We start from the raw sequence: 16,495 nt of genomic DNA, 5'->3' as shown, positions 1-16,495 counted from the left end.
CTGGGTGAGTCTGGTCCTGTCGGGTCAGAGGTTACTGGGTGATTCTGGTTCTGTTGGGTCAGAGGTTACTGGGTGATTCTGGTCCTGTCGGGTCAGAGGTTACTGGGTGAGTCTGGTCCTGTCGGGTCAGAGGTTACTGGGTGAGTCTGGTCCTGTCGGGTCAGAGGTTACTGGGTGAGTCTGGTCCTGTCGGGTCAGAGGTTACTGGGTGATTCTGGTTCTGTCGGATCAGAGGTTACTGGGTGAGTCTGGTCCTGTCGGGTCAGAGGTTACTGGGTGAGTCTGGTTCTGTTGGGTCAGAGGTTACTGGGTGAGTCTGGTCCTGTCGGGTCAGAGGTTACTGGGTGAGTCTGGTTCTGTCGGATCAGAGGTTACTGGGTGATTCTGGTCCTGTCGGGTCAGAGGTTACTGGGTGAGTCTGGTCTTGTTGGGTCAGAGGTTACTGGGTGAGTCTGGTCCTGTCGGGTCAGAGGTTACTGGGTGAGTCTGGTCCTGTCGGGTCAAAGGTTACTGGGTGAGTCTCGTCCTGTCGGGTCAGAGGTTACTGGGTGATTCTGGTCCTGTCTGGTCAGAGGTTACTGGGTGAGTCTGGTCCTGTCGGGTCAGAGGTTACTGGGTGAGTCTGGTCCTGTCGGGTCAAAGGTTACTGGGTGAGTCTCGTCCTGTCGGGTCAGAGGTTACTGGGTGATTCTGGTCCTGTCTGGTCAGAGGTTACTGGGTGAGTCTGGTCCTGTCGGGTCAGAGGTTACTGGGTGAGTCTGGTCCTGTCGGGTCAGAGGTTACTGGGTGAGTCTGGTCCTGTCGGGTCAAAGGTTACTGGGTGAGTCTCGTCCTGTCGGGTCAGAGGTTACTGGGAGAGTCTGGTCCTGTCTGGTCAGAGGTTACTGGGTGAGTCTGGTCCTGTCGGGTCAGAGGTTACTGGGTGAGTCTGGTCCTGTCGGGTCAAAGGTTACTGGGTGAGTCTCGTCCTGTCGGGTCAGAGGTTACTGGGTGATTCTGGTCCTGTCGGGTCAGAGGTTACTGGGTGAGTCTGGTCCTGTCGGGTCAAAGGTTACTGGGTGAGTCTCGTCCTGTCGGGTCAGAGGTTACTGGGTGATTCTGGTCCTGTCGGGTCAGAGGTTACTGGGTGAGTCTGGTCTTGTTGGGTCAGAGGTTACTGGGTGAGTCTGGTCCTGTCTGGTCAGAGGTTACTGGGTGAGTCTGGTCCTGTCGGGTCAGAGGTTACTGGGTGAGTCTGGTCCTGTCGGGTCAAAGGTTACTGGGTGAGTCTCGTCCTGTCGGGTCAGAGGTTACTGGGTGAGTCTGGTCCTGTCGGGTCAGAGGTTACTGGGAGAGTCTGGTCCTGTCGGATCAGAGGTTACTGGGTGAGTCTGGTCCTGTCGGATCAGAGGTTACTGGGTGAGTCTGGTCCTGTCGGGTCAGAGGTTACTGGGTGAGTCTGGTCCTGTCGGATCAGAGGTTACTGGGTGAGTCTGGTCCTGTCGGGTCAGAGGTTACTGGGAGAGTCTGGTCCTGTCGGATCAGAGGTTACTGGGAGAGTCTGGTTCTGTCGGATCAGAGGTTACTGGGAGAGTCTGGTCCTGTCGGGTCAGAGGTTACTGGGTGAGTCTGGTCCTGTCGGATCAGAGGTTACTGGGAGAGTCTGGTCCTGTCGGGTTAAAGGTTACTGGGTGAGTCTCGTCCTGTCGGGTCAGAGGTTACTGGGTGAGTCTGGTTCTGTCGGATCAGAGGTTACTGGGAGAGTCTGGTCCTGTCGGGTCAGAGGTTACTGGGTGAGTCTGGTCCTGTCGGGTCAAAGGTTACTGGGTGAGTCTGGTCCTGTCGGGTTAGAGGTTACTGGGTGAGTCTGGTCCTGTCGGGTCAGATGTTACTGGGTGAGTCTGGTCCTGTCGGGTCAAAGGTTACTGGGTGAGTCTGGTCCTGTCGGGTCAGAGGTTACTGGGTGAGTCTGGTTCTGTCGGATCAGAGGTTACTGGGTGAGTCTGGTCCTGTCGGGTCAAAGGTTACTGGGTGAGTCTGGTCCTGTCGGGTCAGAGGTTACTGGGTGAGTCTGGTCCTGTCGGGTCAGATGTTACTGGGTGAGTCTGGTCCTGTCGGGTCAGAGGTTACTGGGTGAGTCTGGTCCTGTCGGGTCAGATGTTACTGGGTGAGTCTGGTCCTGTCGGGTTAGAGGTTACTGGGTGAGTCTGGTCCTGTCGGGTCAGAGGTTACTGGGTGAGTCTGGTCCTGTCGGGTTAGAGGTTACTGGGAGAGTCTGGTCCTGTCGGGTCAGAGGTTACTGGGAGAGTCTGGTCTTGTAGGGTCAGAGGTTACTGGGTGAGTCTGGTCCTGTCGGGTCAGAGGTTACTGGGTGAGTCTGGTCCTGTCGGGTCATAGGTTACTGGGAGAGTCTGGTCCTGTCGGGTCAGAGGTTACTGGGTGAGTCTGGTCTTGTAGGGTCAGAGGTTACTGGGTGAGTCTGGTCCTGTCGGGTTAGAGGTTACTGGGTGAGTCTGGTTCTGTCGGATCAGAGGTTACTGGGTGAGTCTGGTCCTGTCGGGTCAAAGGTTACTGGGTGAGTCTGGTCCTGTCGGGTCAGAGGTTACTGGGTGAGTCTGGTCCTGTCGGGTCAGAGGTTACTGGGTGAGTCTGGTTCTGTCGGATCAGAGGTTACTGGGTGAGTCTGGTCCTGTAGGGTCAGAGGTTACTGGGTGAGTCTGGTTCTGTCGGATCAGAGGTTACTGGGTGAGTCTGGTCCTGTAGGGTCAGAGGTTACTGGGTGAGTCTGGTTCTGTCGGATCAGAGGTTACTGGGTGAGTCTGGTCCTGTCGGGTCAAAGGTTACTGGGTGAGTCTGGTCCTGTCGGGTCAGAGGTTACTGGGTGAGTCTGGTCCTGTCGGGTCAGATGTTACTGGGTGAGTCTGGTCCTGTCGGGTCAGAGGTTACTGGGTGAGTCTGGTCCTGTCGGGTCAGATGTTACTGGGTGAGTCTGGTCCTGTCGGGTTAGAGGTTACTGGGTGAGTCTGGTCCTGTCGGGTCAGAGGTTACTGGGTGAGTCTGGTCCTGTCGGGTTAGAGGTTACTGGGAGAGTCTGGTCCTGTCGGGTCAGAGGTTACTGGGAGAGTCTGGTCTTGTAGGGTCAGAGGTTACTGGGTGAGTCTGGTCCTGTCGGGTCAGAGGTTACTGGGTGAGTCTGGTCCTGTCGGGTCATAGGTTACTGGGAGAGTCTGGTCCTGTCGGGTCAGAGGTTACTGGGTGAGTCTGGTCTTGTAGGGTCAGAGGTTACTGGGTGAGTCTGGTCCTGTCGGGTTAGAGGTTACTGGGAGAGTCTGGTCCTGTCGGGTCAGAGGTTACTGGGTGAGTCTGGTCTTGTAGGGTCAGAGGTTACTGGGTGAGTCTGGTCCTGTCGGGTCAGAGGTTACTGGGTGAGTCTGGTCCTGTCGGGTCATAGGTTACTGGGAGAGTCTGGTCCTGTCGGGTCAGAGGTTACTGGGTGAGTCTGGTCTTGTAGGGTCAGAGGTTACTGGGTGAGTCTGGTCCTGTCAGGTCAGAGGTTACTGGGAGAGTCTGGTCCTGTCGGGTCAGAGGTTACTGGGAGAGTCTGGTCCTGTCGGGTCAGAGGTTACTGGGTGAGTCTGGTCCTGTCGGGTCAGAGGTTACTGGGTGAGTCTGGTCTGTCAGAACCATCGCTCTGATTCTGATGCTCTTCAACTCTTCATCAGGTCAAGCCGACAGAAAACACTGCAAATTTAGACCGGATCCGGAGATCCCCGAGCTCTTCACGGCCCGGAACGAGGATTACCTGCGCAGCGGCTGGTCCCGCGGACACATGGCTCCTGCCGGAGACAACAAGATCTCCGAGGTTCAGTACATGCAGAACCATAACAGAATATATTTATATGATATATAGATTAGAGGTGTGATGATACCCTCATGTCACGATTCTGAACTCAAGATACGATATTATTGCGATACTCAAAGACATGATAAATGGTTAACAGAAAATGTATTGTTTATTAAAATGCTACATTTGATATTACATTGTGAGTGTAAATTAATAGGCTTGGACTTGGTGCTGGAAACCCAAAGCACAGGACAATAGAGACACCAGAAGAACAATATTCATGATTCTGAAGATGAAAATATTAAATTATTTTAGAGTAATATGCTTGCACTCTGTCACTGACTAATGTAGGCCACTTCATTGTACTTTGAATTATTCATTGCAAGATTCCATTACTTATTTTCATGATTTACTTTAGACTGTTAAATCGCTCAATAAACAGATTAATTTCTTTCTTATTGAAATATTATGATTGTTCTGTCCTCAGCAAGCGATGGCCGAGACTTTCTATCTGTCCAACATCGTCCCACAGAACTACGAGAACAACGCGGGCTTCTGGAACAGGTGTGTGTGTGTGTCTGTCTGTCTGTGTGTGTACGTGCGTGCGTGTGTGAGAGTGTGTGTGCGTGTGTCTGTCTGTGTTGGAGTGTGTGTGTGTGTGTGCGTGTGTCTGTGTTGGGGTGTGTGTGTCTGTCTGTCTGTCTGTCTGTCTGTGTTGGGGGGGGTGTTGGGGTGTGAATATGTGTCTGTATGTTGGGGTGTGAATGTGTGTGTGTGTGTGTGTGTGTGTGTGTGTGTGTGTGTGTCTGTCTGTCTGTATTGGGTGGTGTGTGTTTGTGTTGGGGTGTGAATGTGTGTGTGTGTGTGTTTGTGTTTGAGTGTGTGTCTGTGTTAGGGTGTGAGTGTGTGTCTGTGTTGGGGCGTGTTTGTGTCTGTGTTGGGGTGTGTGTGTGTGTGTGTGTGTGTGTGTGTGTGTGTGTGTGTGTGTGTGTGTGTGTGTGTGTGTGTGTGTGTGTGTGTGTGTGTGTGCGCGCGTGCGTGTGTTGAGTGTGTGTCTGTGTTGGGGTGTGAATGTGTGTGTGTCTGTGTTGGGTTGCGTGTGTGTGTGTGTGTCTGTGATGGGGTTGTGTGCGTGTGTTGGGGTGTGTGTGTGTGTGTGTGTGTGTGTGTGTGTGTGTGTGTGTGTGAGAGTGTGTGTCTGTGTTGGGGTGTGTGTGTGTGTGTGTGTGAGTGTGTGTCTGTGTTGGGGTTGTGTGTGCGTGTGTTGGGGGGTGTGTGTGTGTGAGTGAGTGTGTGTCTGTGTTGTGTGCGTGTCCGTGTGTGTGTGTGTGTGTGTGTGTGTGTGTGTGTGTGTGTGTGTGTGTGTGTGTGTGTGTGTGTGTGTGTGTGTGTGCGTGCGTGTGTTTGTGTTTGAGTGTGTGTCTGTGTTAGGGTGTGATTGTGTGTCTGTGTTGGGGCGTGTGTGTGTGTGTGTGTGTGTGTGTGTGTGTGTGTGTGTGTGTGTGTGTGTGTGTGTGTGTGTGTGTGTGTGTGTGTGCGTGCGTGCGTGTGTTGAGTGTGTGTCTGTGTTGGGGTGTGAGTGTGTGTCTGTGTTGGGGCGTGTGTGTGTGTGTGTGTGTCAGTATTCATCATGTGCTGGTGTTCTCCTGTAAGGTTGGAGATGTACTGTCGAGATCTGACTCAGAGGTTCAGTGACGTGTGGCTGGTTTCGGGACCTCTGATGCTGCCGCAGGAGCGAGAGGACGGACACAAGAGCGTCTCCTATCAGGTGACACCAGAAAATACAGGATCATAACACAAATATGTCAGAAAACGCCACACACACATCATGGAATTATTGATATGCCACATATCAAAATACCTTCAAAATTCAATTTTTGTCTGTTTTTATAGCATTTTTTTATTTTTAATAAAGTATATGAAGGATATTAGTGCAAAAACGATGCAAATAACACACACATCATTAGAGAATCTCATAAAAAATTATTATTATTATAGCATATACCGAAAATATCTTCAAAATCCTACATTTTTATATAATTTTGTCAGATTTTGTGAGCTTTTTCTTTGTAATAATTTAGTCTCCTAAAGGAAATTCAGAATTCTGTATTTTAGCCATAAACACTTTAGTTTCAGAAAGACGTTAGTTTTCCTCTCTTGATTATTCTGAAAAGTGAAGGCTTTTGAAAAGTTTACAAAAAAATGAACTTGTAATGATAGCGATTGTCCAGCAGGTGGCGCTCATGCACTTCACACACTCACACACATCAGCTGACTCAGTATTAAACTATACCAAGCCTCTCTTTTCGACCTCAAACGGACATTTAATCGATGATTTCTGCGTGTATCGCCCCTCATCGATTCTGCTTTTATATAATAATATTAGCGACTGAGTGTAAGGATGTTTTGCGTAACAGAAAGGACTCTGGCTTCACAGGGACAGATTTGGTTTTGCGCGTGTGTAAATGGACACAGACAGGTTCCCCGAGGCTCTGAACTCTTGCAAATGAGCCGAGACAGAAGCCACGTCACCTCCATCTAAACACACACTGCACTGAGTCTCCGGGGATGTGTGTGTGTGTGTGTGTGTGTGCCAATCCGCTCCTGTTTCAGGGAATTATGTGCTCATTCAGCGAGCCGTCTGATGGGAATTTGGGTAACCGTGAATGTGCAGGCGGTTCTTTGAGAGGAACTCAGGCTAACCATGACGGCTCCAGTTTTGCTTTGTCATTCTGATCTGTGTCGTTTCATCAGATATAATAATAATAATCTGTCTCATTAACCTTCAGCTGATGCTTGCTGTCATAGTCCCGCCTCTCCATCAGCTGTCAGAGGAAGATAGAGATATCAACAAAACATTCAAAAGATCATTATTTACTATGGAGCAGATGCTTGGCAGGATGTTCATGCTGCTCTTTAGCATTAACAATATCAGTGTCAGTGTTTCTGAACTCTGGGAACGAACACGTCACAATATTCCTCATTATAATAATTCATACGCAGAATAAAGGGGCGGGGCCTGGTTGAGTTTGTTAGTAGTGTGTTAAACTGGCGGTTATGGTAAGGGGCGGGACTTTCCCAAACACACTCGAAGCGCTCGACCAATCACAACACACTGATCCAGCCGACCAATCAGAGCACAGTGTGCTTTTCAGAAGGAGGGGCTTCATAGAGACAGGAAGTGAACAGAGCGTTACTGACAGACTGGGAAGAGAGGAGCCGCAACAATGGAGAATATGAGGAGAATAATCAACATTTAAACTGGAAAACCTGTTCTAGTGACTAAACACATCAAGACTTTGAATAGGGAATAATATGGATCTTTAAGTCATATATATAATGCACTACTGTTATGACACATCTTTGTTCTTATCAAAGCCTGACAGTTTTCAACCCCGTTCAGTTTTAATGTATGGAAAAGACCATCTGGGAAAAATTTAATAATCATGTTGTATAATTTTAAAACAAAGTCGAGTGTGTTGACAGAACTTGTGTGGATGAACTAACTCTTTAATTAAGAAATAAATAAATCCCAGAATATTTATTTTTTTATACACTACCATTCAAACGTTTTCTTTCTTTTTGAAAGAAATTAAGACTTTTATTCAGCAATGATACATTAAATTGACAGTAAAGACATTTATAATGTCATAAAAGATTCTATTTCAAAATAAATGCTGTTCTTTTCCATTCATTAAAGAATCCTGAAAAATAAAATGTATCAGTTTCCACAAAAATATTAACATTTCAACACTGATAATAATTAGAAATGTTTCTTGATCATAAATCATCATATTATACTGATTTGTGAAGGATCATGTGACACTGAAGACTGGAGCAATGATGATGAAAATTTAGCTTTGATCACAGGAATAAATTACACTTTACTATATATTCACATAGAACACAGTTATTGTAAAGTTATTTTTTATTTTTTACTGCATTTCTGATCAAATAAACACTCACGACCCCAAACTTTTGAACACTAGAGTATATATAATATGTACCTTTTATTTATTAATATATATATATATATATGTGTGTGTGTGTCCATCTTTATTCTGCCGGAGTGATTATCAATTGCATCAAGCACATTGATAATCATATATATATATATATAAAATGTATTTTCTTTGGATATTTTCTTCTAATGTTCCTTGTTTTGTTTTTTTCAATACAAATATGCTTTTTAAAAAAACATTGATAATCCAGGATGGCAAGGTAGTTAAAATATATATTATATTTATTTTCTTTGGATATTTTCTTGTTATCTTCCTTGTTTTTTTCCCAACAAAAATATGTTATATGGTCATCCTTGGTTGTTTTTTTAAATGTGCTTTATAAATAAATATTGTATTGTATAATAAAACAGTGCTAATCCATGTTTTCTGTGACAGCTGATCGGGAAGGACGACGTTGCGGTTCCCACTCACCTCTTCAAGATCGTCCTCGCGCAGAGAGACTCGTCTCCAGACTCTCTGGCTCTCGGGGCGTTCGTGGTTCCCAACTCTCCGATCGGATTCGAGCGCTCCCTCACAGACTTCCAGGTGAGCCTGACTGATCTACAGCGCATGTCCGGCCTGAGGTTCTTCCCGGAAGTGGAGCGGGTCGAGGAGCTGCAGAACCTGTGTGAGGTGGACTCGTGCCGGCTGATGGACTTCGCGCAGTTCTCACTGTACATCAGCGGGCGCAAGCTCTCGAGCGCCAGGACTCTCGCGCGGCTGGAGAAGATCATGGCGGAGCTGAAACATGCGGGAATCAAACCTGACGACTATCTCAACGACCTCTACCTGAAGAAGAAGCGCGAGCTGGGGGAGAAAGAGGAGAAACCGGAGCTCTGAGCACTCTGGGTTTTGTTGCGCGTTAAATTGGTTTCGCAGTGTTTTAATTGTTATTGTTGTTTAAAAGTTACTGCTTTCTCGAGATGGTCCTCACTGCAGAACACGACATCCAGGGGGAGATCCAGATCCAACTCCTCCCACCTTACATACCTAAACCCTAACTCCACCCCCTGATCCCTAAACCCACCCCTAAACCTGTCAAGCTCCACCCACTGATCCCTAAACCCACCCCTAAACCTGTCAATCTCTGCCCCTGATCCCTAAACCCACCCCTAAACCTGTCAATCTCTGCCCCTGATCCCTAAACCCACCCCTAAACCTGTCAATCTCTGCCCCTGATCCCTAAACCCACCCCTAAACCTGTCAATCTCTGCCCCTGATCCCTAAACCCACCCCTAAACCTGTCAAGCTCCACCCCCTGATCCCTAAACCCACCCCTAAACCTACCAATCTCCGTCCCCTGATCCCTAAACCCACCCCTAAACCTGTCAAGCTCCGCCCCCTGATCCCTAAACCCACCCCTAAACCTGTCAATCTCCACCCCTTGATCCCTAAACCCCCTGATCCGTAAACCCACCAATCTCCGCCCCTTAGATCTGGATCCAACTCCGCCCCCTTAGATCTCGTGCACTGCAGTGAGGTGCTACTGGCTTTCTGATCGCAATCAAAGCGTTGAAACTTACTTGAAATCCTTGTGTAACGTTTACACCAATAAAGTGTTTTATTTCTCATCCAGGGCTCTGTCGAAGTGATTTTAAGACCTAGAATAGTCTTGGAAATTAATCAAACCTTTCATTAGTTAATATTAGTTTTATTTTTGTTGATTTTGAGATTTTTTTTGCCGTTGACCGATAACCACTGCCTAAAAGTGGCTGAATTTTGAGTCAATGTTAATATTATTTTGGGGATTTTATGGATCACTTTTGCTTCTCATTGTTTCATAACTGAGGAACTTTGCAAAATTTACACTATTATTGAATGAAATTGAGCTTAATAATGACCAGTGTTTTTTTTGTATTATTGAGATATTGTATATATATAAACAATATATATATATATATTATTTATTTTTAATTAGTTTTTAGTTTTGTATTTTCATTTACATTTTTATTAAAGTTTTAGTCAATTCGTTTTTTTTTCATTAGTTTTTTCTTTATTATATCTGTATATTTTCTTTATATTTATTATATTTTTATTGAATTTCAAATAATACAAATATTAAATATATTATTTTTATTATATTTATATTGATTTTTATATTTAATTTTAAATACTTATCTTAATTAGATTTTTAGTTAACTACAATAACCCTGATTGTCTTCTACAAATGAATTGAATTTGTTTAATAATTGATGAATTTTACAACATTTACACTGTTATTTTCCTGTTTTTAATTTGACACTGCTCTGAAACAATCCACATTATATAAAGCGCAGTACAAATATAAATGGTGTCTGTATTGCTCTCGCCCACTAGTCATATTAATATTTCCAGTTATTCTCAGTCTTTATAAGTGCCTTCCATGTCGATGCGATCATTATTGCGTCACAAACAGCTGTAAATGTCACGGGTTTCTCTATGAACATGAGTGAGAGTGTTCGGGATGTGATGTGATGTTGAGATGGATGTGTTCAGCGCTCAGGGTCTCGGGTCTGGTGAAGGACTCCTCATAAATAACTCTGAAGCTCTGACAGAAGTCGCATGTAATTGCGTTTGACGTTGAGATTGCGGCGCAGTAAAACACAGATGTGTGTGAGTCTGTTGCACTTGTCAGTGTTAGTCTGTGGAAAACCTGCCGTTTCAGAAGAAATTAACATACTAATTAGAGGAATTGGAAGTCAGCACTTAAATATATGACTAATTATATCTGGTTACTTGAATAATATCAATCATCAGATGCATAAACGTGATCTTGTTTATTTTGTTTGGAGATTGTTTCTGCATTGTGGCTGACTTCTGTACTCATGTGACCTCTTTGTGAAATGCTGATTAAAGGTCAGAGGTCAAGTGAGGCGGGTAAGTGTATTTGACCTTTGACCCCCAGAGCAGTGTCAGAAATTAACCGGTTTTGTTTTATTCACATTTATGCGTTTTGCAAGATGGGATGTTTTTTTATCATTGGTAATGATCTCAAAATGTAAATAAAACAGGAACATTTATTTTTGTACATTAAAGAACATTTTGCACTTTATGAGGAACATTTAATAGCTTCATTAAATCATTTGAGCCAAATGTTCAGTCTGAAGAAGTATGACTTACTATGGCTATCACATCAGCATCACAGACAAAATAGCTGTAAGCACTGCTTATTAATAACTTGCATGAGTTTACAGTCAGATTAGGTCTTTAGTCGTTTAGCATCTTTACCTCGTCAGACCTGATTTTATTTTTTTATATTTTTTTTAAAGTAAACATATATTTATATTAGTTACATTGCTAGTAGGTCGCTAAGATGATGTTCTGGGTGGTTCCTAGGAGGTAGCTAAGGTGTTCTGGGTGGTTCCTAGGAGGTAGCTAAGGTGTTCTGGGTGGTTGCTATGAGGTTTCTATGATGTAGGTTGCTAAGATGTTTTGGGTGGTTGCTAAGGTGTTCTAAGTTGATGATAGGTCGCTAAGATGATGTTCTGGGTGGTTGCTAGGAGGTTTCTAAGATGTTGCAAATATGTTCTAAGTGGTTGGATGGAGGTTGCTATAATGTTCTGGGTGGTTGCTAGGGGGTTGCTAAGGTGTTCTAAGTGGATGATAGGAGGTTGCTAAGGTGTTTTAAGTGGATGATAGGAGGTTGCTAAGGTGATGTTCTGGGTGGTTGCTAGGAAGTTGCTATGGTGTTTTGAGTGGTTAATAGGAGGTTGCTAGGAAGTTGCTAAGGGGTTTTGAGTAGATGATAGGAGGTTGCTAAGATTGTGTTCTGGGTGGTTGCTAGGAGGTTGCTAAGGTGTTCTGAGCAGTTAATAGGAGGTTTCTAAGATGTTGAAGGTGGTTGCTAGGAGGTTGCTTAGGTGTTCTGGGTCATTGCTAGGAGGTTGCTAAGGTGTTCTGGGTCATTGCTAGGAAGTTGCTAAGGGATTCTGCGTCATTGCTAGGAGGTTGCTAAGGTGTTCTGGGTCATTGCTAGGAGGTTTGCTAAGGTGTTCTGGGTCATTGCTAGGAGGTTGCTAAGGTGTTCTGGGCCATTGCTAGGAGGTTTGCTAAGGTTTTCTGGGTCATTGCTAGGAGGTTGCTAAGGTGTTCTGGGCCATTGCTAGGAGGTTGCTAAGGTGTTCTGGGTCATCGCTAGGAGGTTGCTAAGGTGTTTTAGGTCATTGCTAGGAAGTTGCTAAGGTGTTCTGGGTCATTGCTAGAAGGTTTCTAAGATGTTGTAGGTTGTTGCTAAGGTGTTCTGGGTCATTGCTAGGAGGTTGCTAAGGTGTTCTGGGTCATTGCTAGGAGGTTGCTAAGGTGTTCTGGGTCATTGCTAGGAGGTTGCTAAGGTGTTCTGGGTCATTGCTAGGAGGTTGCTAAGGTGTTTTGGTTGGTCGATTGCAGTTTTCTTCCTGTCTTGCACGTCAAGACTCCTTCAATTTGCATCAGTGAGATTTTTTTAATCCGTCTCACTTAATATCTCCGATCTCACAGTCCTTCATCAGATAGAAATGATGAGGATGATATGTGTTATGCTCTTCATTCACACAAAACCTTTAGACCTTTCATCTCGGCCAGCGTATATAAAAGACTTTAAAGCGTCCTGTTTAACGGTGATATCCACATGAGAATATGCTTCCTGATATGAATAAGTGGGTCACGTTGAAGGCCACGGATATGTAAATGCACAGATAACGGATTTGTTTTTCAGTCCAGATAAATCATGTGTGTGTGGTGAAGAATCGCTGCTGTCTGCGCTCAGATGTGTGTGTTGTTAACCCAGTTACACAGAGAGAAATACAGCTCCCATGATTCCGCTGGGCTATTTTCACGAGTCTCGGGCCGGTGTGTTTGCGTCAGCGTTCTGTGAGCGAGACAGTGATCAAGCGCACGACACTTTCTGCAACACACTCACATTCAAAGTTAGTTTGCCAGCAGGGCAATTTTAGTAATTCCTCTCCCCAACAGAAACCCTTTCTAAAGACTTTCTGCTCCTCTGGAAGTCACCTTCCTCCGCTGTTGTGCGGGAACGGCACATTTTTCTCTTGCTTTGCAAATCGGAACTTCATGTTCCAGAAATTAACATTGATTTTTTTTTTCCTTTTCTTGTAGAAACACTGGGAAGTGTTTGAGTCGTGGAGATGATGTTTGGTTAGAAGAAGTCCTACAGCTCGTGTTTCTCATTCTTCACAGGGAAAATCCTGTGCTTTAAGTTGTTGCTGAATAACACATTTAACACATCAAAATAATAAATCAAAAAGACCAATATTTACAGTTACAGTGACACTTTATCTCTGTAAAATAATTAATATATGTATATAAATGTTTGAGGTAGGTCCATTTTTTTGTCTCTTCTCCTCATAAAGACTATTTATTTGATACAGTAAAAATATGAAATATTATTACACTGTAAATCATCAGTTTTCTATGTGAATATATAGTAAAGTGTAATTTATTCCTGTGATCAAAGCTGAATATTCAGCATCATTACTCCAGTCTTCAGTGTCACATGATTCTTCAGAAATCAGTATAATATGATGATTTATGATCAAGACACATTTATGATTATTACTAAAGTAAGTATTTGCGACTTTTTGTCTCATAATTTGACTTTTCTCAGAACTACGAGTTTATATCATGATTTTATTTCTCAGAATTGTGAGATAAAAGTCGCAATTTCCAATTAATTTTTTTTTATCATTCCGTGGTCGAAACAAGCTTCAGTTACACTTTAATTTAAGGTGTCGTATTACATTATAATAATAATTAACTACATGTACTTATAGGGTTAAGGTTTGGTTAGTTGACGGAATTATGTAAGGAATAATTGATGACAGTCCGTTGAATTAATAGAAAAATAATGCACACCCGAGGTGGTAATGCGGTTGTTTTTCTAATAATTAAACGGCCCAGAGTCAATTCTTCCGCTTATACTACAGTTACCAAACCTCAAAACATTGTTTAGATTATGTATTTCAAGATGTTTGTCAGATTTTTGTCCTTAAAACGCTCTTGTGTGTGGGACTACTTTCTTACGCATCTCGTCCCAAGCCTCCAGAGAGAGAGAGAGAGAGAGAGAGAGAGAGAGAGAGAGAGAGAGAGAGGGAGAGAAAGAGAGAGAGAGAGAGAGAGAGAGTTGGTTCTGTAGTCTGTATGGACCTTTGAAAATAACTCAAATCATTTGGTGTAGTGATATTGAAATGTAATGCGGTCAAAACCTGCCTGGAACTACTTTAGCCGTGCGTTTCCCTGAAAATAACTGCACTCCTTAGAACGTTCGTCAACCAATCAGAATCAAGCATTCAACGGCCTACCAGTAAAAGCACAATTTCAAGTTATTACCACAGTAACTAACGAGGACACTGTAAAATAAAGTGTCACCCAAGCTCCATAATGTTGGTGAATTGCTATAAATCTTTGTCTTCTGTTTACATGAGCTTCCAGACCCTTATCCGAGCTCAAAGAAAAGCACATCATGTGTAGCCTGTAGTCTTCAGTGTGTTGTGTGTGATCTCTGTGTTCAGCGGCTCTGTGAGGACAGAGACTTGATCCTGATGTGTGTTTTCAGACTGACCTACTGACCTTCATATAGCGACTCCAGCGTCCAGTCCCATTCATCAGCGCAGAGCTGAAGCTCATCCACAGCCTTACACACACTGTACTGTAGTGTACCAGAACAAGCCGAGCACACACACACACACACACACACACACACACACACACACACACGTGCGAGACCACAATGCTCAGGTGTTGTGGATGTTTGCCAGGCTGCTGCTTCTTGGTCTCTGAATGTTTTCAGTGATGTTATTTAGTCATAGGTATATATACATAGATGCCTCATAGTGTGTGTGTCTATGTTCTGCTGCTGTACGCCATGGAACGGGTCGAAGCCGGTCCGTGACACTCGAGAGCAAGTTGACTGTGTCTGTGCAACCTAGTTATTCACATGTATGAATTACAGTCATGCTCAAAAGTTTACACACCCCTTGCAGAATCTAAAAAATGGTCATTATTTAACAAAATAAGAAGGATCATACAAAATGCATGCTAGTTTTTATTTAGTAACTTTAGTACATAAAAGATGTTTACATAATGTGACCCTGGACCACAAAACCAGTCACATGGGTCACAATTTCTGAAATTGAGATTAATATATCATATGAAAGCTGAATAAATCATCTTTCCATTGATGTGTGGTTTGTTAGGATAGGACAATATTTGGTCGAGACACAACTATTGAAAATCTGGAATCTGAGGAGCAAAAAAATGTAAACATTGAGAAAATCTCCTTTAAAGTTGTGCATTTATGTTCACGATTGTGCTGCATTCACTCACAAAAATACATGTTTTATATATTTACGGTAGGACATTTACTTAATATCTTCATGGAACATGATCTTAATATCCTCATGATTTTTTGGCATAAAAGAAAAATCTATAATTTTGACCCATACATGTATAGTTGCTATTGCCACAGAAATACCCGTGCGTCATGTGACTGGGTTTGTGATCTAAGGATCATATATAGTCCACAAGACTGGGTTTATAAAAAATCCCCCGTGCAAAACCTTTGATTCTCAATACTGTGTCGTGACCTGGATGATCCACGAGTGTTTTTTCGTTTCGTGATGGTTGTTCTTGCTCCCCGCGGCTCGTCCTCCTGGAGCATCAGTGAATGTCTCAACCGTCTCTAATAGTCGTGTTGGAGACCCTCAGTTGTCCTCAGTGTGAGAAGATGGATCCCAAAACCAGACAGTCCCTGCTGGAAACGGTTCACATATGCAAAAGATGCTGGAAAACCAGAGACTCTTCGGGACTGTGAGGATTCATCTTAAGAACATTGGCCGGTTTAACAAGAACAACCATCACAGAAACACTCGTGGACCATCCAGGGAACGACACACCGCATTAAGAGTCAAGGGTTCATACACTTTTGAACAGGGTCATTTTAATAAATTCAGCTGTTTTTAGTTTTTTTTTTGGTCTTGTTGACTATATGTAAACATCTTTTATGTCAAATATCTCATTCAGGACGGTAGCATGCATTTGTATGATCCTCCTTAAAATAATGAAAATTGTACAGATTCTGCTAGGGGTGTGTAAACTTTTGCACAATTGCATATGTGACCCTGGACCACAAAACCAGTCACATGGGTCACAATTACGAAATTGAGATTAATACATAATCTGAAAGCTGGATAAATAATCTCTCCATTGATATGTGGTTTGTTAGGATAGGACAATATTTGGTCGAGACACAACTATTGAAAATCTGGAATCTGAGAAGCAAAAAAATGTAAACATTGAGAAAATCTCCTTTAAAGTTGTGCATTTATGTTCACGATTGTGCTGCATTCACTCACAAAAATACATGTTTTATATATTTACGGTAGGACATTTACTAAATATCTTCATGGAACATGATCTTTACTTAATATATGATTTTTGGCATAAAAGAAAAATCGATAATTTTGACCCATACAATGTAGGCTATATAGGCCTATGTATATAAGCAAAAGACATTAGCAGATGATTTTATTTAGCATTTAGTTTATCATTGCTGTTATAAATCTGCATATTGAGTTCTACATAAAAAAGCCACTTGAAAAAGGTTTTACCATTTCATCTGTAAATTAAAGCTCATGGTTTTTACAGCCATAATGCTGTGATATTTGTGATGAACATTGATTAGTAAGTGTGAGTGATG

General features: G+C 43.4%; 1 protein-coding gene across 2 annotated transcripts in view; it reads left to right on the top strand.

Annotated features, from left to right (window-relative positions):
- Nucleotides 1-8,910, top strand: part of exog (exo/endonuclease G) — an 11,529-nt gene extending 2,619 nt beyond the window's left edge. For both annotated transcript variants that reach the window (XM_079602463.1, XM_079602464.1), the window contains exons 3-6: nucleotides 3,702-3,841; nucleotides 4,311-4,387; nucleotides 5,477-5,591; nucleotides 8,221-8,910. In XM_079602463.1, coding sequence (XP_079458589.1) covers nucleotides 3,702-3,841; nucleotides 4,311-4,387; nucleotides 5,477-5,591; nucleotides 8,221-8,664 — 776 coding nt within the window. In that variant the 3' untranslated portion in view covers nucleotides 8,665-8,910. The remainder of the gene's footprint in view (nucleotides 1-3,701; nucleotides 3,842-4,310; nucleotides 4,388-5,476; nucleotides 5,592-8,220) is intronic.
- The last annotated feature ends 7,585 nt before the right edge of the window (nucleotides 8,911-16,495 follow it).

This window comes from Phoxinus phoxinus (assembly GCF_949152265.1).
Source record: "Phoxinus phoxinus genome assembly, chromosome: 24".
In the NCBI taxonomy this organism is placed as follows: Eukaryota; Metazoa; Chordata; class Actinopteri; order Cypriniformes; family Leuciscidae; genus Phoxinus; species Phoxinus phoxinus.
This window is presented reverse-complemented; position numbering and strand designations above follow the sequence as displayed.